The following is a 23,463-nucleotide window of genomic DNA, read 5'->3' as shown; positions in this document are numbered from 1 at the left end:
GCTATTCTGCAGATGAGGTGTCTCATGGGTGCTGGGTCCCAGGGGCACCCAGCATAGAGTCTCATTCTTTTGCAGTTTTGTCTTATTTGAGTCAGGGCTCCTGAAGCCGGGGCTGTCCTTGAACTCGGGATGTAGCACCCAGCCTTAAAGCCATCCCTTCTGCCTCTTCTCTGAGCCTATTGGTGACCTTGGGCTTGGAGAAGCGCCACAGCCTGATGCCTTGTGGAAATTATTTACTAGCTATTCCTTGCTTAGGGAGTGGGAAGAAAGCGGTGGGGAGAGCCCTGCCCCCCCTCCTGGGTTCTGGGTGTTCCTTCACTGAGGAGCTCTTTATCCCTGTCCTGAAGACAAGTGGAGACACCTGGCCAAGTGTTTCGCCGTCAGCTTTCAAGGGAGCGTCAGGCTTGAGTGCTTTTTAATCTTCATAGTTTCATCCCAGAATAGTTACTGAACACGCAGGCCCTACTCACTTAGCAACATCAAAATCATTTTCTTTGGAGAAAGAACGTGAAGACTAATCAGTGTCTCTTCCTGACCTTGGACTATCCTTGGCGTTCCGATTCCCTGAATGTGGCCTCTGCGCATTGGTTTCAACAAAGGAGAAAAAGGGGGGGCTGGTAGGAAATCGGGATGGAGAGGCACAGCCAGCGGGAAGATGGGCCAGTAGATCCAGAGTTCAAGGATGAACTGGCTCGTCCATTGGGATTTGGGTTCTGTGGCTCCTGGTGTCTCTGGGGTTTTCGGTCCATGGCTCCCATTCCTCATTTATCCCTCGGCCTCATGTATAACAAGAAATAGTCAGGTTGGCTTTTACTGTGACTCACAAACTCACATAAAATTGAATGGCATCACAGGGCTGGAGAGATGGCTCTGTGGTTAAGAGCACTGGCTGCTCCTCCAGAGGACCCACGTTCGGTCCCCATCACCCACAGGGTGGCACACGATTGTTGGTCCCAGGGGATCTGATGCATATGGTACACAGGCATACACGCAGGCAAAACACTCATTCATAAAAAAGTAAATAAATCTAAAGGTTTTAATCTCATGGCACCTCTAACCAGGGCGCCTAGCTGCTTTTCCCCAGTGTCTGTTGCCCAGGGGGAGCATTTAGCACACGTGCGCACACATGCACACAGGCAAGCGCAGACGTGTGCGCACACACGCAGGCTTTTAGTGTTTTCCACAAAGCTCTGCTTTTGAAATTGTCCGGGGCGCCTGGTGTTTCCCAGCTACCGCAGTGGTTTGACTGACAGATCCCACAGGCTCTCAGCCTTGCCTAGAAATGGCCTGTAACACTTTTCCTCCCCAGGCCACATTGGAAGACACACTGCTCTGACAGGCATCAGTCTCTGTGCAGACATCAACAGTGCCTGTACAGGGCATCTCAGCAGCCCGTGAGGCATTTGCCAAGACAGACACACAAGTTCCTGCCCAGCCAGCATTCGGGACAGTGAGCCCAGGCTCTGTGGTGGCAGTGGAATTAAAACAGTAATAAATAGCAAGCAAGCACTTCTGGACATTTCTCAGACATTTGCAAGCTCAATAATGCACTTCCACATAACCTGGAGGTCAAAGAGGAAATCGAAAGGAAATAGGAAAGTCCTCTGAATTGAATGAAAATTAAAACACACAACATATTAAAATGTATGAGATGTCATGAAAACCCCCAATGGGAAATTTTTAGCAGTAAATGGTTGTTTGAAAAGGAGAAAGGGGGTTGCCAACAGAACACCTCATCTTTTTAATTTTTAAAAAATATTTACTCATTTTAATTTTATGGGTATGAGTGTTTAACACATGTGCTCTGCCAGGGAGGCCAGAAGAGGACATGAGACACTTTGGAACTGGAGTCACAGATGTTTGTGACTGCCATAAGGTGCTGGGAATTGAACCCAGGTCCTCCGGAAGAGCAGCCAGTGCTCTTAACCACTGAGCCCTCTCTTCAGCCCTAAGCCTTCACCTAGCTTAAGAAACTCAGAACAGAGACAAATTAAACCCAAAGTAAGCAGAGGCACAGAAATGAGACCAGGAGGGAAATCAACCACAGCTGAAAACAGAATGAAAGAGGGGGGATGAAATGACCACAAGAGGAGAGGGGTGCCGTCACCCTCTGCCTGAGCTGACAACTTAGATAAAATGTGAGTTCTGTGAAAAGCAGAAACTGCCTGCCTCACGCAAGAAGAAAGTGAATCCCTGCACAGCCATGTACTCAGCGAACAGACTAATATTTGTTGTTGAAGATCAACAGAGCTGAGGTGTGGCTCTGTTGGAAAAGCACTAGCCTAGTGTGCATGAAGCACTGGGCTCTAGCATCAGTACCACACAGAGCCAGACGTGGTGGCACACACCTGCAATCTCAGCTCTGGGGAGCTGGAGGCCGGAGGATCAGGAGTTCAAAGTCATCCTGGGCTGCAGAGTAAAGTCTGCTCCAGCTTGAGCTATGAGAGACCCTGCCTCAAAGGAAAACAGAAATCACAAGGAAAACCTACTGAACATTTTAGTGAGAATGGCTGATTCTTCACGAACATGGAAGAAAATTAAAGCTAAATCCTTCGTGAGGTACCCTCTGAGGGCATCAGTAGCCGGAAGCCAGAACTGGACACGGACATTATAAGAAAATCCCAGGCCAACCTTTCATAAACAGAGCTGCTTCTAAAGAAAGAAATAGTGAGGCAAGACCAAGCTTTTATTGATTGGCTTTTTATCCTAAGGATGAAAAAAAAAAATGGTTTAAAATTGTAATTCAATTGATATAATTTACAGTATTTGGAAGCTGAAGGATGCAGAATTACTTAGCATTTCCAAACCTCTAAATCAGGTGGAAAGGGAGAGAGGGCCTCCTCACCTCAGCCAGGAGGAGAGAGGGGAGGGGAGAGAAAGAGAAAGGTGGGTGTTATCAAGTTTACAGTCTGGATGGAACCCAGAACGCTTGGAGTATCCCCCCAGTTGATCCGAGGACCCCCACAAGACTCCACCGTTACCACTCTGGTGATCAAGCCCTCAAAGCATGAACCTGAGGTAGAAATGGCCGGAAGCTCGCCTCCCTGCGGGCATGCATTTTCATCTGTCTGCCCGCTAGGAGTCTTCAAGCCCTCAGCCTGGGCTGCTCCCTGAAGCCAGCCGCCCTCCTTCAGTTCTTCCCAATCTTCCAGCATGTGCCCCTTCACCCAGGAAGCCTTCCCTCACAGACCCCTCATGTAATACCCCTAGCAATACCCAGCACCCTGCATGTGCAGGCGCACAGTTGTGTGTGGAAACCAGATGAGAATCTCAGGTATCACCCTCAAAAGCGCTGTTCACCTCCTTTGAGACAAGGTCTCTCATGGGCCTGAAATGCACCAGTTAGGCTAGAGTAGCTGGCCAGCTAGCCCTGAGCCAGACCTAGTTTTGTCTCCCCAGCACTGACATCACCCTCTGGAATCGAACCCAGGACCTTGGGCCTACAGGGCAGGTGTTGAGCTGTGCCCCCAGTCTTTGCTGGAGGTTTATAAAGCGCTTGAGCCTCCAGACAGGGCCCAGAACCTGAAACAGGGCCTGATGTCTATTGGCTGGGAGAAAGTCACAATGGCGTGGCTGGTAGTGACCAGAAGTTTAATCTTACACTCTTGACCTCCAGTGCCGTCTCTGGGCCTCCCCTGAGGGTTTCACGGAGATGGCAGTGGTGTGATAGTTCCCAGGAAGAGAGAGCCAGCCAAGCCTCTGACCCGTGGCTCATCCCTTGTCCTCCCCTCCCCCCCCCAGGTGACTACAGCACCCACAACGGGCCCTCCACACCCGCAAAAGAGGGCGACACGGACAGGCCACATCGGGCCTCGGATGGGAAGCTGCGCGGCAGGTCAAAGAGGAGCAGTGACCCCTCCCCAGCGGGAGACAATGAAATCGAGGTAACCAGGGTGTTTCTACCGGGGGGACGGGGGGGGGGGGAGAGAAGGCGATCTCTGTCTGTAGCTTAAATGGCGGCTGAGGGCCAAGGCACTCCAAGCTTTTGGTCAGTCACAACCCAGGGGTGAAACCCGGAACAAGTAGGTTGATTGTAGAGGGTCCTGCTGGGTGACTAAGCTGGGGAAGGGCCACCTGAGAGCCAGTGGGGACCACGCTTCTTACTCCTCACTGGCACCCAAGTCCCCTGGGGAACCATGGGGCCCTCTCAGAGGCTCCTGGGCAAGCTGAAGTAGAGTATGCAGTTGCCCCTTAGGCTGCTGAACCCCAAAAGGGGCTACACCTGAGAGCCCCTGGTAAGGGAAGATGATGGACAGGATCTTTATCTGGAGCACAGTGGTGGGACACTTTGTAAAGAGAGGTGCCAGGTCCCATCCCAGACCAAGCGACAATAGGCTGGCAGAAACCCCATTTCATCCCTGAGCCCCAGCCGTGCTCCCAGGAACACCTGAGAGTCCTGGGGTTTGTGTGGTCTCGGGACGCAGAAGCACGGTCAGCTTTGTTACTGCCTGTGTGGTCAGTGAGAGGCCAGCTGCCTGCCCGTTGCCCTACTGTGCACTGGCCATGGAAATCCCTGTTGAGCGTAAGGACATTGCAGCATCAGCCATCCAGTCTTTGGTGGCAAAAAAAAAAAAAAAAAAAAACAGAACCCACAGAACCCACAGGAAAGGAGGGATGTGGAGAGGGGCCCAAAACAACCAAGAGGAGCCTGGAAGGATGGCTCCTCCAGTAAAAAGCTTGTTACACAAGGACCTGAGTCCTCAGCACCCATGTAATACACCAGACTACAGGGTGGGGTGTGGGGAGGGGCAGAAGCAATTGGATCCTAAGCATTTAGTGACCAGATAGTCTCTAGCCAGTCAGTGATCTCTAGGTTCAATAAGAGGCCCTATTTCAAAAGCTGAGGTAGAGAAACAAGGAAGGAAGACATTGGACTTTGCTATCTGGCCTCCACGTGCATGAACACACATCTGCACACACACACACACACACACACACACACACACAGTTAGATTAAGGAAATGCAAACCCAAGGAACTACCAAGGGACAGTCAGGGTGTGGTCCGGCCAAGGAGCAGGCTGTTTGAGAACCCAGCACCTCGAGACCCGAGGTCAGATCAAGGCCCAGCTTAAGTGTTACGCTTGTCCTTCCTTGGCACCCTGTGGGGATGCGGATGAGGACAGAAGACCTGGGTGGACCCAGGACAGGAGCGCACACTACTGAGGCCCCTGGCACCACCTGCCCCACTGGTGCGGCTCTAACGGTGGCTTGTGGCTTTGCTGTCCAATCCTGGAAAATATTGTCCTTGTGAACCTCACCCTCTGTGCACTGTTAGCCGTCAACAAACTACACCCTCCAGGATTCTACCAGGGAGAGAGCCCCCTGCCCTCAGCCTGGGCATTCCATCCTCCCCTCCCTCAGGCCCCGCCCCCTTTGCTTTGAGATAGCTTCTCACTGTGTTGCCCAGGGTGGTCTTAAAACCAGCCTTCTACCTCAGCCTCCCAAATAGCTCCACATGCACAGGAATGCTGCTGTATCCAGCTGTGTATCTCAGGCTGAGCTGTGTTCCTCCTGCCTCAGCTTCCCAGTGCAGGCACAGTACCCTGCCTCTATTCTTATTTTGAATGGGGTGGGACTTAAGACAGGGTCTTAACTCTACAAGCCCAGGCTAACTTCAAGCTTCAAACTCCTTTGCCTACCTCAGTCTCCCTGGTGCCGGGCTTACAGGCAAGCACGGTCCTGGCTTCCCCTCCCCCCAGTCTTAAAGCCACCCTTCTCACTGAACTGGCAATATCCTTACACTGCCTTCAGTGGGGTTTTGGGTCTTTTCAAAAAGGCTCCTGTCGTCTGTGTCCTGCCTCCCTCCCACATTCCTGCATGTCTCCTCCGGCTTGAAAATGCTTAGAGTAGCACAGGCAGCCATACTTCCTTCTGAAGAACTCTGCCCTCACCCGCTGTAGCCTCTGCTCTTGATGGGAACCGTGGGAGGGGACAGACATTCTTCCCATGTCGCGGAGGAGGGGGTGGGAGGGAGGGTCGAAGCACAGAAGTGGGGTTCACGGGGCAATATTGTTCTGGAAGCACCTGCTTCTGAAGTACCAGCGGGTGGGAATGAACACCAAGGTGTGAACGCTGCTTTGCTTTTGAGTGTAACGTCAGCAGGCGCGTTCACACCTCTTCCGTCTTCCCGGTGGTTTCCTAAATGACAGAAGCCCGGGAGAGAGGCCAGTGTTGAGGTGGGAGTTCTGAGCTTGTGTTAGACGAAAACCCCTAGGCCAGAAACCAGCTTGAGCTGGCCGACATGTAAAAGCAGAAATTGTTTGAAGGAGAGAGAGCCTTCTTGAAACTCAAGGGTGATGGACAGCCAGGCTTTGGAGCATCAGAGAGCTGATGGGACCTGGAAAGGAGCCTGGAAAGTGGGACGAGGAAATGCAGTTAGGCTCTCTCTCCTCCACTGTGAAGGAGTTAAGAGCCCCACGCTGTGCCTTCTCGATGGCCCTGCCCCATACAGTACCCGACAGTGGTCAGGCCTGCCTCGGGCCACCCCAGCTTCCCCAACCTTTACTGACACCAGTCCTAGGGAAGCAAGCTCATCTCCATCTGCAATGGGCCTTCTCTTCCCCTCAGGCCGCCTGGCTACAAACAGCCCTCAAAGATGAGGCTATGGCTTTCTTTCAGACCCCAAATTTTAAATCTCAGATCTATCTGAGGTAGTTAGAGATCCCACCCAGGCCCAAGTCATAGTAGCCACAGATAGGGACCCGAAAAATGTCCCCAGGGGCTCACTCACTAGGACCAGGCTCGGGCTGTTGAGATGAGGAGATGGGGTTAGGACTGCTTGAGGAGAGTTCAGTGGATAAGGTAATGGAACCAGCAACAGATCCAAAGACATTCACAAAGTGCTTTTTAATTCTATAATTAAGACATCTAGGCTAAATTGATTCAAGGCTTAAGTTCAAGTGAATTAAAACTGGGCACATTTGAACTTCAAAACATTGCCTCCTCAAAAGGGATGGTTTCTTAACTGTTTTACATTGGCCTAACGTGGCCCTTAATAAGGAACACACTTGCTGCTGGAGAGACGGCTCAGTGGTTAAGAGCACTCGCTGCTCTTCCAGAGGACCCAGGTTCAGTTTTCACGTGCTGATTCATAATGGTCTGTAATTCCTGTTCAAGGGAATCTGGCACCCTCTAACATACACGCAGGCAAAACGCCAACACACAGTTTAAAAATTACCAAATTGGGGGTGGGGAAGCACCAGGCTTTGGTGGCACACACTTTAATCCTAGCGCTTGGGAGGCAGAAGCAGGCAGAGCTCTGAGTTCCAGGCCAGGACAGGCAGGAAAAGTGAGTTCCAGGACAGCCAGGGCTACACAGAGAAACCCTGTCTTGGAAAAAGAAAAAAAAGAGAGAGTGATAGAGAGACAGACAGACAGACACTCTGGAATGAGGAGACGGCTCAGTGGATGTTGTTCTTTGTTTTCCTGTTGCTGCAAAAACACGGCCAAGAGCAACTTAGGAAAGGAAGGGCTTATTTGGCTTACTTGGGACCAAAATCCCTCAGGGAGGGAAGTCAGGGCAGGAACTCAGAGCAGGAAGCAGGTGTGGAAACTGTGAAGAACACGACTCGTTCACCGGCTCTCGCTCAGCTAGCCTTCTTATACAGCCAAAGCCCACCTGCCTAGGGCTGGTGCCACCCATGGGAGGCTGGGCTGTCCTACGTCAATCCTCAGTCAAGATGATCCCTCCCTCGAGGGCATGGCCGCAGGCCAGTCTCGCAAAGGCAGTTCTTCAGCTGAGGGTCACTCTTCCCAGGTGACCGGTTCTAGGTTGGGTCAACTTGAGGATAAAATCCAACCAGGATAGAGAGTAAATTGCTTACTTCGAAAGCATGAGGACTTGAATTCGAATCCCCGGCAGCTGCTTAAAAACCTGAGGGTGGCAGTGCACTTCTGTAACCCTGGTCCTGGACGATCCCAGGAGTTTGCCGAGGTCAGCCTGGCCAATCAGTAAGCTCCGGGTTCAGTGAGAGATCCTGTCTCAGAATAATAAATAATAATCATAGCACTAATTTAATAATAATAATAGGGAGTGACAAAGGAGGGCACCTGCTCTTGACCTCCAGCCTCTGCGTGTGTGTGAACCTGCATACACACACTCAGAAGTGAGCTGAGAAAGTCAAGTCAAGGCCTGGGCCAGGGAAACACCAGCTCTGTTATCTATGGCTCTGGGCACAGGAGAACAGCGAAAGGTCGAAGACCTGGAGAACTCTGTTCTCTCAGGAAAATCCTGGGCACAGAGAAAACATAAATGACTGTGTTTTAGGAATTTGAGAAAGTTCCTCTCCTCACATCCCTTCAGAAGGCGCAACTGAGGGGGGTGCTCAGGTGAAACAAGACGGAAAATCAAGAAAGGGAGAGCCTTGGGACCCAGGGGATGGTGGACCCAGCTCAGAAGGGCAGGGGGTAGCGTTCTGGAGGCACTGCTTCAGGCTGCCCAGGGACAGTCCAGCCCACGCTGCCCCGCCCACTCTATGAGGATGCTGCTCTCAGGACAACGACTGGGCCTAAATTTGAGGGCGCCTTACAAGAAAGAGAAAATAAAAGCAGTGAGCAAAAGCCAGCAGACACAGGGAGTTCCAGCAAGCAGGTGTGACAAAAGGGGGTTATTTTAACCATGGCGTGTGCTGGAGACTGAAGGATGGACAGGGAGACCGGTAACCTTGGTGGTAGGCGAGTTCTCCTCAAAACGGATCTGGAGCTATGTATAGATGTATTCCTTATATACACTCACACAGACACAGACACACGCACAAAGACACACACATGCGTACACACACAATGGCACACATCATACATATACAGTAATAGTCTTTTTTAAAAGTCCGCTGTAGAAGACATTTTTCATAGCAGAGGCAGAGATGAAGGGGGCACCTCACACTCCTCTTTCCTACTTGGTTCTCTGTCTTAGACTCTTAGACTGGGGAAGAAATGCAATAGTTCCATATGTAAAAACTGGAAGATTCCGACAGAGCCAAAAGAAACTGTCAGACGTTGGCAAGTCCGTGAGAAAATCCTCCCCTGTGTTCTTTAGAATTATGGAGTCAGATTTGCTACAATCAGAAATAGCAGCGGCTACAGCGAGCAATGAGCTAACTTGGCAGTATCCCCCCTTCTGGAGAGTCCTAAGGTTTCTTTGTGGCTTGGTTTGGGCCCGAGTGCCTCCCTTTTTTTGGGTTTTTGTGTGAAGACCCCTTGGTTCCAGCACGGGTGGGGATGGTAGGGGGCCCAGAAATTGGACATGATGATATACTCAACGCAGATGGGGCCCAGTGGCGGCCCAGGGCACAGCGTGGGTCACCTGTCTCAGGACTTCTCCGAGGGGACCAGGACCTGCAGACAGCAAAGAGACACGGTCGACTCCATCTTTTCTTCTTCCCCTTCTCTGTCACAGCGGGTGTTCGTCTGGGACCTGGACGAGACAATCATTATTTTCCACTCCCTACTCACAGGGACTTTTGCGTCCAGATATGGGAAGGTAAGAGTCCATTTTATTTTGTCTTTCTCTTTAAAAAAAAAAAAAATGCACATTTATGTGTTTGCTTACTCTGCGTAGGCCTATGTGTCTGGGTCTGGGTGTGGACATGTGTGGCACTGAGAGGCTGTGACGGTCAGAGAACAACTTGGGGAAGTCCGTTTTCACTTTCCACCATGTGCGTCCTGGAGCTCAGAACTCCCATCATCAGGCTTGGCAGCAGGGGCCTTTGCCTACCCAGCCAACCTGCTGGTCCTTTTACATATTTGCAAAGGTGGCTGCGTGCCCAGGCTGCTTGTCCTGAGAATTGTGGGGCTTCCTCATGAGCAACACGTCAGCCCAAAGCTGCTGCCCCTTTGGGTCAGCCCAGGATCGGACCCTGTGAAACATTCCTTTGGTGCGTGGAAATTTCACGCGCTTCCTATCTACCATCTCAAGCCTTTGCTTCCAAAGCGTGGAGTCATCAGTGTCTATAATCATCAAAATCTGTGGGGGTCTACTTCCTTAACGGGCAGAAGTATACCACAGGTAGATGCATAATAAGCTAGAAAATGGGGTGAAGTGCTTTTGTACTGCCTGGTTATCTAGCAGGTGCCACAGGCATGGGTGTCTTCCTCTGGCTTCTCTCTCACGGAACCTGGAACTCGCTCATATGACAAGACTGGCTGGCCAGCCAGCCCCAGGACCCTGTCTCCGCTTCCTCAGCTCTGGGCTACAGGTGCACACAAGCGTGTCCGGCTTTTCACACAGGTGTCGGGGATCTGTGGACTCAGGTCCCTCGGGCTTGTGCGGGAGCGCTTTACCGACAGCCATCCCCACAGCCTGCTGCGGACTTGGCATACCTCAGACAGATGAACCGGGGACATCCGCCGTCTCTACGGGCCAGCCGACATGTAGGGCGTTGAGGGCTGCACCTAAGAGCGAAGCAGAGTAGCTGTCTGCTGGGCAGTGAGAGCCCAGGGGAGGGGGGAGCAGCTGTTCCAGCCCTGGTGGGGAAGGAGCCTCACCAGGCCTGGGAAACCCTTTTCATCCTGCTCAGTGTGCTGGGCTTGACATCACCTCATGGCTTTCCCAGCTGCTTGCGGTTTTTACGGCGGCTGTAACAAGCTGGAGGTGTGATTAACAGGGTAGATTTATTGTCTGCCATGATGCTGTGCCGGATATAAAAAAAAAAATGGTGTCAGGGCGCAGAAATCTCTTGCCCGTAGACACGCCATTAATATGTGCAGTCAGACGGCGGCATGCGCTTTCAGGTTCGTGATGCTTAGGTGGGTGCCAGCAGCAGGAGGGGCTGTAGACATGGGTGGACTCAGCAGCCAGAGCAAATGTGTGCCATCCCCTGTGGGGCCGTGACGATCAGGCGCTCTCTCCCCCAGGGCTGTTGTGTGTCACCTGATAAGGCTGTTTTGTGGGTATCCATCCACCCAGTGAGCTCACTACCCCAGGCACACACTGGATGGTTCTGGGTGAGCTCAGGGGAGTCGGCCTTCCTCGATGTGAGTTATGCTGTGAGGGCCCTTGAAGGAAGGACCCACCAAGCACTCCATCCTGGGTCCCACGCCCTTGGTGCGTATCATTCCTCAAGGCCGGCCTCCCCTCCCCAGCCCCGCTCCTTCAGTCAAGACACCACCTTCGGCCGGGCCGCCTAGCTGGTCCCCCAATCTCTGCTTTCCCGCCCCCTTGTCCCAGACTCTCCAGCAGCTGTGAAGGCAGATGCCTGCCGCCATGCCCAGCTTCCATTCCTACCGATAATGTCACTTTCTTCAGGGGCCCTTTCCTAACCACTTCCATCTAAACTGCATCTCTCCCTAGAAAGGCATTTTGTGCACTTTTACCATAATTTTGCACTTCATGTATGCCCCCTTTATAGACACGAAGGACTCGGAGGTCAAGAGACCATGAACATTTCTCACCTTCCCAAACCAGCATGGGTCAGGGCATAGGCTTGTTTAATGAGCATTTGCTGGGGGAAGGAATCTGGGTGATCGCCTAGGAAGCCTCTGGAGGACCAGGGCTTCCACTTCTGTCTTGTTTGTTGCTTCATGAAAAAGTAGGACGCAGTTACAGAACATTGCCTCCCACTTAGCAAGCATCGAGTAAATATTTGCAGGAAAAAGGGAGGGAGAGAGGGAGAAAGGAGAAAAGGGAGGAAGATAGTGTCAAAGCAGAATTTCTAACCAGTGGCCACTGGCCAAATTCAGCCGGCAAGATATTTTTGTTTGGCCTCTAGAGTATTAAAAAAAAAAAAAAAAAAAAAGTGAATTGATCGCCAACATTTAAAAATGAGGCAATTGCACAGACCAAACAATCCAGATTTCCAGCTCTTCTTGAAAAATGAGGAAATCTGGCAAGCTGGCACTCCCCTGTGACAGCAATCAGCAGGAACCCAACAGCGGCTGCCCTTAGGGAACTCGTTTTCTCAGGGCCTGTGGCCCGCCTCACCCAGTGATGGACTCTCTAGCCTCTTGAGTATCTGAGTTCCAATGCTCTAGAACTACCAGGCTGTAGAAGGCCAGAGCTGGAAGGATCCAAAATCCACCACATGCATTCAGTTTCCATCATTTGAAGAAGAAACTGAAGCTCACAGGGAGTAAGATCATCCAAGAGAGAAGGGAAGTAGGACACAGGCTCATCTGCCTTCTTGTGTAATCTCTAGATGTCCTCATTCCTCTACTAGAATCTTCCATTCCACCCCCCAGCTCCCTATAAGGTAAAAAAGAAATTAGGGTTTTTATTTGCAAAGTCCTGTAGACCTGAGCTTAAGATCCTTGAAGTAGCTGACAGCGGTGGCCCACACCCTTAATCCCAGCATGTGGGAGGCAGAAGCAGGCAGATTCCTGTGAGGCTGAGGCCAGCCTGGTCTACAGAGCAGGTCCCAGGCCAGCCAGGGCTACACAGAGAAATCATGTCTTAAGATACAAACAAACAAAAACCTAGAACTAGCAAGGTAACTTGCTAATTTCTCGTGTGTATATGCACACATGTGTATGCATATAGGCATGTATACACACATACACACATACTCACAACATACATATACATAAATATGTACACATTCACACACACAAACATACATACACACACACACTTACACACACCCCTCACAGTTAGTGCAAAAGTAACTTAAGCCGGACCAGCAGCAGGAATGAAGGCTCCTCCAGGCTTGCTCTCCGCAATCCCAGGAACGTTGGTCATTGCCAAGATTACTCACAACTCACCTCATGTCTGCATTCCAGCCAAGAAGAGGGAATGTGAAGAGGGAAGCCACTCTTCCTTTTTTTTTTTTTTTTTTTTCTTTCCTTTTTGCTGTCGCTGTCATTGTTAAATTCTACAGGAACAGTTGTTTTGCCTGCATGTGTGTCTGTGTACCACTCACACACCTGGTTCCAGGGTGCTGGGTATCATGGAGTTAGATACTACTGTGAACCACCACATGGGTGCTGGGAATTGAGCCCAGGTCCTCTGAAAACGCAGCCAGTGCTCTTAACTGCTGAGCCACCTCTCTTTTCTTTTCTTTTGCCCCACTCTTTTAAGGGCCAAGCCCAGAAGTGACACATATCACTTCTGTTCACATCTCATTGGCTGAAAGTTTGTCACGTGACCACACCTAGCTGCAAGGTAGTCTTTCTCTGAGGCAATTACACGCCCAGTTTAAGATGCAGGATTTCTGTTGCTCTGAGGAAGAGAAAAGAGAAAAGGATAATGGAAGGTAACTGGCAGTTTCTAGCCCAAAGTACTGCCCAGCGTACAATTATCTTTGTTTATGAGACAACTGGATTTGTGAGTCTGAGCACTAGAGAAAGGTCCAAGCTACAAGTCTAAGCCAGGAAGTCAGAGAAATGGGAGCAGCCAACAGGAGCAGAACTTTGGGCCCATTTTACAGACAGTAACCAAGACCCAGGAGCCAAAGCAGTTGGGATATTCCTAACAACCAGAACCCATGGCATCCACTTCTGGCCTGCTGTTCTTCCTCTGCTATAGTCAGGGACCCGTTCCTGCCAGCTGAGAGCAAGCGGCTCTAGGTTTGAAGCTCGCATAGGTGTGCCGCACAGGGAACCGATCAAATCACCGTACCTGAACCACCCTGGGCTGCAGGTCTGGCTGGATCCAGGAGCGGCATCCTCCGCTCACCCTCAGCCAACTTCTACACATAGCAATTGATTCCCTCTCGGCAATCCCGACTGAAAAAGGAGTTTCTGCTTCTCGAATCCCACCCCAACTCTTGTCCCACACTGGCTCCCATGCCCATCCCAGCCTCTGCACTTCCGCTTACCCAGGCTAGCCCCAGAGCCCACTCCTGGATGGAAGAAATGGAGATCAAACCATCCCCCACCCCAGGGATAGGCCCCCAAAGGAACCTGAAGCACCTTTCCTGGAAGGGCGGAAGCCCACAGATGCATGATTCTAGCTCTGGAAGCCGAGACCCTCGGGAGAGTCCACACCAAGGTCCTAGGCCTCACCATCTGCTCTGTTGAGCATTACACAGAAGCAGGACTCACGCCTGTCCCAGCCTCAGCCAGAGGAGGAATCCCTGTTTACTTAGGGAACAGAGACCAGAGCTAACCGATTAAGGAATAATTCAAAACAGGGTGTTTGCATTCCAAAACAGAAACCTGGCCAGGCCTCCTGGTCCCAGTCAGGGGGTGCCGAGTGCAGCTGTCACCTCTCAGTTGCCTGCCAGCCCCTCTTCCCCAGGGCTCAGGGCCCGCAGCCCTGCAGTAGCTACCTCCCACATCTCTTCAGTTGTGCCCACAGAGGTAACTGCTAACCGCGTCCTCCTAAACCCCTTGCCCACTCTTCTCGGAACCCTGCTCTTCCTGTTGGGATTAGAACACAAGGTGGAAGGTGGCGGTGGGGACGTTGCCTGGAACCAGAGTCAGAGCCACAGTCTCATTTTCTTAATTTCGTTACGTAGTTTGTGTGCGTGTGTTGCCACACGTGTGTGCCCTGGCACTCGTGTAGAGGTCAGAGGACAGCTTGCAACCTCCACCATGTGGGGGTCGTGTGGGGGTCGTGAGGATCAAACTCAGGTGTGTGTGTGGTGGGGGAGGGGAGTGACAACCATTCCTCTGCAGGCCTCTCTGGGACTGTCCGTCCTACGCTGTTCTGTGTGTCTGTCTCTATGCAGTACAACACTGCTCTGTGTGCATAACTTTGATAGTCAGTTTTGAAACGGGAAGTTGAACCTCCATCTGGACCCCTGTAACTGACACCTCTGTTAGGTGCATCCCCTGTGCCTTCCATGCGACTTTTTTTGTTTGTTTATTTTTTGTTTATTCGAGATAGGGTTTCTCTGTGTGGCCCTGGCTGTCCTGGACTTTGTAGACCAGACTGGCCTCGAACTCACAGAGATCTGCCTGCCCCTGCCTCCCTGAGTGCTGGGCTTACAGGTGTGTGCCACCACACCCGGCACTCCACAGGACCTTTGCACATGCTGCCTCATCTACTAGGAATCTCACAGTTCTGCTCCAGGTTCTTTCCTGACCTTATTCAGGGACCTGCCCCAAAGCTCCCTCATCAAACAAGCCTTGCTGCCTCCTGCTGTAATTAGCGTTGATTCTTTTCAACACCAGGTGTTTCCAGGTTCGTGGCGCCTTAGTCAAAGACCTGAGAAAGGGAACACAGACTGCAGTGTGGCAGGGGGGCTTTTCAGGAGCAAAGCCAGCAGGGGCAGAGCAGACGTGGTGCACCTCAGGGAGCAGCAGGCTGCTTGAACCAGAGTACTCAGGGGCCCAGGTATTGTCATGTCTTCCATTTCAGGGTCTAAGAGGAGAAGCCGGTTGCTAAGGGGTATGGGGTACAGGGTTTCTGTTTTGATTGACGGGCTTGGACTGTGTAAGCCTCTGCTTACTGCAGCCGTCCCTTCCCACCGTGCATCTGATTTTTATCCCGTTGTTCAGTCACCCAGTGATGTAGAGGCGTAAGACAGTAAATAGGTGTTTGCCCTAAAAGTTCACTCAGTGTGCCTTGTTGCTCGAGCACCCAGAACTCACTCCGGCCAGATTAAGACTCCTGCCTCCTATACTCAGATATGTCCTGGAATGCGCGTCCAGCGGAATACACAAAGGGGGAGTTAACAGACCTGCAAAATGGCTCCGCTTGATGATCTGAGTTCCAGCCCTGGAACCCACACGGAAAAGAGACAACCAACTCCCACAAGTTACCCTCAGCCCTCCATAGAGACACTGTGGTGTAGGTGTGGCGTATGCCCATTCTCACAGACCCGATAACGATAAATAAAAGAAATTGTTTAGGAAGGGGTGTTACCAAGTGGCTCCTAAGGAAGGGCTGGCTGTTTCTGCTGTTTGGAGACGAATGTGTACCCAGCCCAAGCCAGTGGAATCCCAGGTCACTGAGCCGTTCCCTGTGCTTGCCTGCCTCCGTTAGGTAGCTCGGGCGTAGAACCAAACTGTGTGCCAAAGCTTGAGGCATGCACATCAGCCATATTTTAACGAAATATTCAGAAAATTCAAATCAATGCCAAAACTCGAAAATGAAAGAAAAATCAGCGTTTGAGTAAGGGTAAGTGATGACAATTCAGGTCACAACCCTGTGTCCTTGTGCAGGGAAATCAGTTTCAATCCTGATTTCTTGGCTACAGTGGCAGTTAAGCCTTTACATAGCAGATTTACCAGTGTGACAGCAGTAGGGATAGATAGACTGGCTTTATAGAGTCCCGGTGGGTCCTCTCTCTATTTCTCTGTGTGTGTGTGTGTGTGTGTGTGTGTGTGTGTGTGTGTGTGTGTGTTTTGCTGTATTCACATGTGTGTGCATATGTTGGGGAGTGCAGGTATGTACATGTGGAGGCCAGAGGAGGATGTCATGTATCCTCTATCCTCTCTCTCTCTCTCTCTGCCTTACTCCCTTGAGACAGGGTCTCTCCTGAACATGGAGTTGGGCTGGCAGAAAGCCAGCCAGGATGATCCTCCAGTTCCCAACGGCCCACACACAGTGCGCCCGTGACCACACCCAGCTTTTTCTTTTTCTGTGGACACGGAGGGCCGGGAACTCGGGTCCCCATGGGTGTGTGGTAAGCCCTCTCTACCCACCGAGCCTCCTCCACAGCCTTGGATACAGCTGTGTTTTCTGTGGAGATTTCATTAACTTTTTCCACTTGATCCGAAGTACGGAAAAAATGTGTGTTTGGGGGATCAGTTTCCTTCTGCCTCTGGCTGGACAGGAGTACTGTCCCAGCTGCAGCCTAGGGCTAGAACAGAGCCTGCAGGCAGTGTCTGCTGAAACCATGAGTGTTGGTGGGGAGACACCTAAAGTGTCTGGAGCAGAAAGCATTCTCAGCCCTCACTGCACTAAATAGAGTATTTTTGGTGGGTTGTGTTCTGCCGCCCCCTCCCCTACACACACACACATCAATTTTACATCCACGTCAAGCCTATGTGCTCCAGCTTCCTCGCCAGCCTTCCCCACACTGGATCAGACCCTCTAGAGTCTCAGCACCAACGACCTGGATGAGGGCAGTACAATTCTCGGCCGCTCGGGGTACCACTGGGGTGTGCCCGGTTCCTGTCCTTTGAGCTTCTCATGGTGAGGCTAGCCACGGTCAAAGCTGCTCCACCCTAGCCAGGGTTAGCTCCCATGGGGGCCAACGGGGTGAGGGCCAAGGGTCCTCACTGCCTCCTCCTCGGTGGGGAAGAAGCCCAGGAAGCTGGTTGGTTCCTTAGCCCAGAACTTCCAACTTGCTCCTTTGTGTAGGGGAAGCCGGAAGGAAAGAGCTGAGGGGCTCACAGGGCCACACCCATCCTGCCGTGTCACTGTGGGAGGGAACAGCAGAGCCTGTGGGTCAGGGAGAGAAAGAGAGGCAGTTGCCATTGTTGCAGTATAGCCAACACTCAGCAGCCCCCACAGTGCCCGGGCCCCTCAGGAGCCCGGCACCTACAGCAGCTCAGCTACGCAAGTGCCCCGGGCCAGAGCCATGGCCCAAGCACTGGGGATACAGCGGGGAGCCAAGGCCAGGAAAAGCTTATGTCTCAGAGGAGGAGACAGAAGACAATAATGAGATAAATCAGAACTACTGAGAAAAGCCAGACATGGTGGCACACCTCTATGGTTCCACTGTTGGGAGACTGAGGCAGGAGGCTCACCAGTTTGAATGCAGCCTGGCCTTCATAGACAGAGCCTCCTTTAGAGAGAAGGGGGAGGGAGAACAGAGAAAGAAAGAAAGTATTAGGAGGTAGTGAGGAGCAGGAAATACCAGGGGGCTCAGCTTCAATGTCGGGAAAGGCTACCTCTGAGTATAAAAACAGGGGACTAGCATGTACCAAGGTCCTGCAGCCAGACTCTACCTAGTGAGCCTGAACACCAGCAGCGGGGCCCGTAAGGCCTCGGCAGCGCAGGGGTGGGGGACAGCGGCAATGAGACCAGCTTCTGCTGTGAGCCACGGGTGCAGGTCGCAGAGTCCAGGCAGAGCTCACTCTCAGCAGAAGCCCCGGCTGCTTCCTGGAGCCATGGGTGCAGTCAGGAGAGCCTCGGGAGGAGGGTGCTGCAGCCCGCTGAAAGGCTCTGCTCAGCTAGGAGGTGGAGCAGGGAGGCAGAAGCATAGCAGCCTAGAACCCACCACGGGACAGGATGTGAAGCAGCGGCCAGAGACGTGGCTGTCAGTAAAATGTGTGCTTTGCAAGCATAGGGTATCCGGCTCAAGCCCCAAAACCCATAGTAAAAAAAAAAATGGAGGCAGTGACACACTTGTAATTCTAGCACTGGGGAGGAGGAGACATGCCTACACACACCCACACAAATACAAACATACACATATAGAGCACACATACATGCACACATACGCCACACACATCTATACACATATGAACATATACACACATACACCACACACACACACATATGTATGTATACACATATGAACATCAACACACACACAACAGAAATTTTACAAATAAAAATGATCACGTTACTATTTTGGCACTGCTAAGGTTCAAATGAGAGGGGCCCTTTGGACGTCAATTCATCCAGAGGCCCTTAGGTTGGAACCCCCACCACACCCCCCAAGACACAGCGCTCTGTCCACAGCTGCCTCTCAGACATCTAGATCTTTCCATCCTCTCACAAACACCAGCCGAAGTGCTTAAGGGCCGCTGTTTATTTTATTTCTTTAATGAGAAAACCTTAGCGTTCCTCCCGAGTTCAGCTGTGTTTATTTACATTGCACTGGGCTCCGGGCCTGCAACGGCCTGAGGTCTGACAGGCTGAGGAGCCCAGCCCCAGCAAAACACACTCCTTAGAACTCTAGAAAGTAGACTCTCAAAATAAATACTGCCTAATTCGCTCGGCCGAGGTGGATTAAGTCAAGATGAATACAATTTAGAAAGGATTTGCTGAGGAAGTGGGAGATTTTGTTCCCGCACTGGGGTTGAGCTCACGTCAGAATCTTTTTCTCCACCTTCAGACTCTGGCGGCGAAAGCTATTTGGTTCTCGGGACTAATGAAGAAAGATCTTGGACGGGTGCTTCCGACCTGTGATTGTTTTGTTTGTGGTAGTAGGGCTTGGGGGTAGGTAGCTTCCCTGGCCACTTCGCCCATCCTGTAAGGCACTGAACACGGGCATCTGCTGTTGTTTGGAGGTGGACCAGGAGGGAGCCTGGAGATGCTTGGATAGCGCCATGCCAGGCAGGTGAATGACAGTCCTCCAGACCCTCCCGCAGGGGGTGGTACCCTTTGTCGTCTTAATCCCTTGTAATAGCGTAACCCCAAGTAGGAACCTAAATGCCGAGGGCCTGTGCTTATACGTTTTCTTGGCATTAAAGGATTTCACCCAACAGAAAATACAGGTTTGGGTGACGGCTAGGGGTTATCTGGAAAGCGTTCATTACGGTCTTTCTTTGAAGCCGAGGCTGGCTGACACTCAGAGAAGTCGGGTCCCTGTGGAATCCCCCGGCTTGGGTTGAGGGGTTGGGAGCTACTTAAAGACTTAGTAAGTGCTGTCTGCTCCCTTTGCCAGCCCTGCCCCCACCCCACACACTCCCTGCCCACCTGCTGGAGGGGACCTGAACGGAGAAGAAAGCCAAAGGTTTCACTCACCTCTGAAAACCTAAGAGGACTGGGCTGGATTGGGGTGAGCGGTTCTTTTGTTCTCTAAACACAGGGGCTGTGCTCTCTCTCAATGGTCGCGGGCCAGAAAGGGTGCCACAGAAACAATGGCAGGGGCTTTTCCTTTTCAAATTCAGAGGGTGCCCCCGGCCCCACCCCACCCCACCCTACCCCCCCAGGCCACCTGTGCGTCATGCCATTTAGTCTCCAACAATAGGGGTGCCTGAGCGTGTCCAAAGGTTGCTGGGACTCCCGGAGCCTCGGGTGATGAAGTGTGGCTGGATGAGTGGCAGGTGGGCACCAGCATTGACGTCGCCGTGGTTGACTGACTCTGCAGCGGGGTGTGTCTCTCCCCGTGCCAGCCTGCCACACTCCCTCTGAGTTTATGGACTTTGGCTTGGGGACCCTCTAAATGGCAGGATGCGCCAGCGTTCCGGGGGGCAGGGGGAGGACCACTGGGGCTTTATTCTAAGCAAGCACAAATAGCTAAAGCATCCCTTTGGGGACACCATCCCGTCCCCAAACAGGACAGTCACTTGGTGGTGGAATAGCGTTTGGTCACAGACAGGAACAGGGCAGTGTTACAGGAGACAATGTGAATGAAAGCTGAAAACCCGGAAGAAGAGAGGTAGGAGGACCACCGCGTGGCACGTCTGGGGAACTAGGCTTCGGAGGGACTGGCGGTGACCTGTGCAAAGGGTGGTGAAGGCAGTGTTTTGTGGTGATGTGGTCTGTCTTTTCAGTGAGGAAAGCTTTGGGAAGTAGATGGAGGTGGTAGATGCCCCTGAAGTATGTACTCCCCCCCCCAAAAAAAAAAGACTGTGGGCTTGGAGAGATGGCCCCATGGGTAAGGACACTGACTCCTCTTGCAGAGGATTCTGGTTTCCAATCCCAGCCCCCAGTTCTAGGAGACCTGACTCCCTCTTCTGACCTCCTTGGATATCAACAGGCAAATACATGAATCACAGACAGAATGCCCAAATTCATAAAATGAACTACTTTGCAAAAATTGTGCCAGACGCGGTGGGGCACACCCGTAATCCCTGTGCTTGGTGAAAAGGGATCAAGGGTTCGAGGGCAGCCTCACTGCAAAATGCTCCACTGAAAAATGTTTGTTTTCTTTTGGAGTTTGCTAAGGATGGAATCCGGGAGTTTGTGTGTGCTCGGCAACATTCTACAGCTAAGCTACACACGCAAAGTCTTTTTTAAAAACAAACAAGTTCAAAGTCATCCTCAGCTACAGAGAGGTTAGCTCAAGACAGAAGGAGACTTTAACTGGCCTCTTCAGGGAGGAATGCTGAGGATGTGTGTATGCTCTGTGGGAACCACACAGCACACCATACATCCGCATAGTCAGAACGTAATGCCACGAAAAGGAATATCGTCAGTTATAATAAAGAGAAAACTCCAGATTCCTTAGTAACCATGCAAAGCAAAGGCTTTTTAAACACACAGGGTTCCTCCAGCTCACCACAGCTCCCAGCCCTGACTCCAAGGTCAGCATCTTGTGCTATCAACTTTTTTTATTCTGTGTACCAACTATGGCCCGCCAACTGTCTTTGGTAAATAAAGTTTTATTGACACACAGCCGTGCCCATGCATTTACATATTGTCCCATGCTGTACCAGAATGGTTGAGGGATTATAGTCTAGACCACACAGAACGTGGAACCTAGGATGCCTACTTTGTATTAAAAAAAAAAAAAGTTCACCCTCTTGTAGCCTAGAGTGTAGACCATCTGTAAAATATAGCCATCTGGAATCAGGCGGCTTAAGTTCAAAGCCAGACTAATTTCCTAGCTGTATCCAACAAGTTGCTTGGTCTCTCTCCTCCTTGTCAGGTTCTGCCTGTGGCATGCAGTTGTGACATCCACAGCGCTTACCTCCTGGTCAAGGCTGGAATGCACACCTTAACGTGTCACAAGTATTTAGAAGGAGTCAGCTCTGTATAAAGTAAATGAATGGCAGTGTCTTACAGAATTGAGTCTTAAACCATGTGTGGTGATGAACACCTGAGATCCCATCACTCGGGAGGCTGAAGCAAGGAAGCTGGGGCTCAAGGCCAACCGGACCCTCTATCACATAGAGAGAAAGGAAGGAAGGAGGGAAGGAAGGGAGGGAGGGAGGAAGGAAAAATTTAATCGTAAGACCCAAATAGGCTCTGTCACAAGCACTGAATATGTTGGCTGTAATGGGACATTAACCGACAGTACACAAATCATGTGTGTGGTTGTGTTTCAATAAAGTAAATCCTTAGCAGCAGGCTGCTGGAACCAGTGGTGCCTCATGCCTGTAGTCCTAACACTAGGGAGACTGAGGCAAAAAAAATATCTCTCTAATTTGAAGGTCAGTCTGGGACACAGAGGAAAATCTTGTCTCAAAAACTAAAAAATAAAAAGCATGCTATTGGCTGAGTCCAGTGCTGTGTCTGTGGAAGGGGCTCTGAAGGATTGCCACTGTAATGAGCAAAAAGCAAGAACCTTGGGGTTCCAGTAGGGATAGGGACAGAGCGTCAACACCTACTAGGTACCGTCTGTACCTGTGTGTTCACAGCAGCTCTGTGAATGCCATCCATGCCTCTCCATCCTGGACCATCCTGGACCATCCTGGACCATCCTGGACCATCCTGGACCGAGCTCATGTCAGGCTTTCAAAGTTTTCCCACTTGCAATACAAGCAGCTGCTGGGTCAGGGCAATCAAGATGGAGTTTGCTGCCTCCTCTGGGTTTCTGGCTTTGAATTTCTGGCCTTGGATAGAATGGAAAACTCTGCATGGAGAAGGCACTGTGTTCTTTAAATGTAAACTATTAAAAAATAAAAATAAAAAAGAATCCATGTGCTGTGGGACTACATGACACCCAGAGATCAGAGATGGTTGAGACATCTCTGGTCTCTTCCTCTTGACCCTGATTCCATCATGTGTGCTAAGTTGGCTCTTGTCACCATGACGGAATTTATCCCGAGGTCTTTGGTGGAGTTCTTGTTCATACAGATAAACCCATTTGTTGAGCTTTTCCTCTCTTCTCACTCTCTTGTACTCTGTAAGCAAGTTTAAGGGTTTTTGTTTTTTTTTTTTGGTGGGGGCGGGGGGAAGGTTGTTTTTCTTTACTGTTCAAACATGTGAATTAACCTTTTTTTTTTCCTTCATGACCATCATTTTTCTTGTCTTTCTCTTTTAAAAAATAAGAAGGTTTCTTTTCCTTTTTCTTTCTCTAACAAGCCGATCTGTTGTCCAGGAGTTTCCAAGTAATTAAACCCAATTAAAACCATTAAATTCTTGCTTTTAATGACAACTTTATTATTAAAGGCTAACCGCAAGGAGGAGGTTTAACTGGCCGAGCCTTCCACTGTGTGCTAATCCGCCCCTAACCTCTGGCTGACACTCAGAGAGATAAACCCCACAGAATAGGCGAGCTGCTTTAATGAATAGCTTTAATTAGTACTTTTCTTCCTCGTGGCAGAGTAATTATTTGTTCGGCTTCTAAACAGCTACTTGGCAGGAATAGTTAAAGGCCCATTTCTTTTGGATGGTGTGATGGCTTCAACTGGTTTTGTGTATGCAGGTGGGATTTTTTTTTTTTTTTTTAAGGAAGAAAGGGGGCTTCCTACCAGAATAGGAGCAGAAGCATAGCATCCTGAATATCACACTGAAGGTGGGGACGTCAGGGTAATTGACACAGAAGAAAAAGCCAGGTGACCGCAGGCTGCAGGCTCTGAGCCAGCTCTGGAGTTGGCATGGCACCCACCCCGCGTAGGGAATGGTAGGGAGCGTCAGGCAAGCCCAGACAGCACCACTCAGAGACACAAGCCTGGCTCCAGGGCAGTCTGGGTCCTGACAGGGGAGAAGAGGGCCTGGGGTGGCGCAATGCCAAACCAGCGCCCTCCTTCTGCCCCCAAACCTTTCCCCAGGTGGCACCTGAGAAAGGAAGAAC

At 51.1% G+C, this 23,463-nt stretch overlaps 1 protein-coding gene across 2 annotated transcripts in view; it reads left to right on the top strand.

Moving 5' to 3' along the window:
- Eya2 (EYA transcriptional coactivator and phosphatase 2) overlaps nt 1-23,463 on the top strand; it is a 158,785-nt gene that overhangs the window by 109,101 nt on the left and 26,221 nt on the right. For both annotated transcript variants that reach the window (XM_060382826.1, XM_021638124.2), the window contains 2 exons: nt 3,742-3,884; nt 9,396-9,479. In XM_060382826.1, the coding sequence (XP_060238809.1) occupies nt 3,742-3,884; nt 9,396-9,479 (227 nt within the window). The remainder of the gene's footprint in view (nt 1-3,741; nt 3,885-9,395; nt 9,480-23,463) is intronic.

This window comes from Meriones unguiculatus, chromosome 4 (genome assembly GCF_030254825.1).
Source record: "Meriones unguiculatus strain TT.TT164.6M chromosome 4, Bangor_MerUng_6.1, whole genome shotgun sequence".
Taxonomy (NCBI): domain Eukaryota; kingdom Metazoa; phylum Chordata; class Mammalia; order Rodentia; family Muridae; genus Meriones; species Meriones unguiculatus.
The sequence above is the reverse complement of the archived record's forward strand: the minus strand, read 5'-3'. Positions and strand labels throughout refer to the sequence as shown.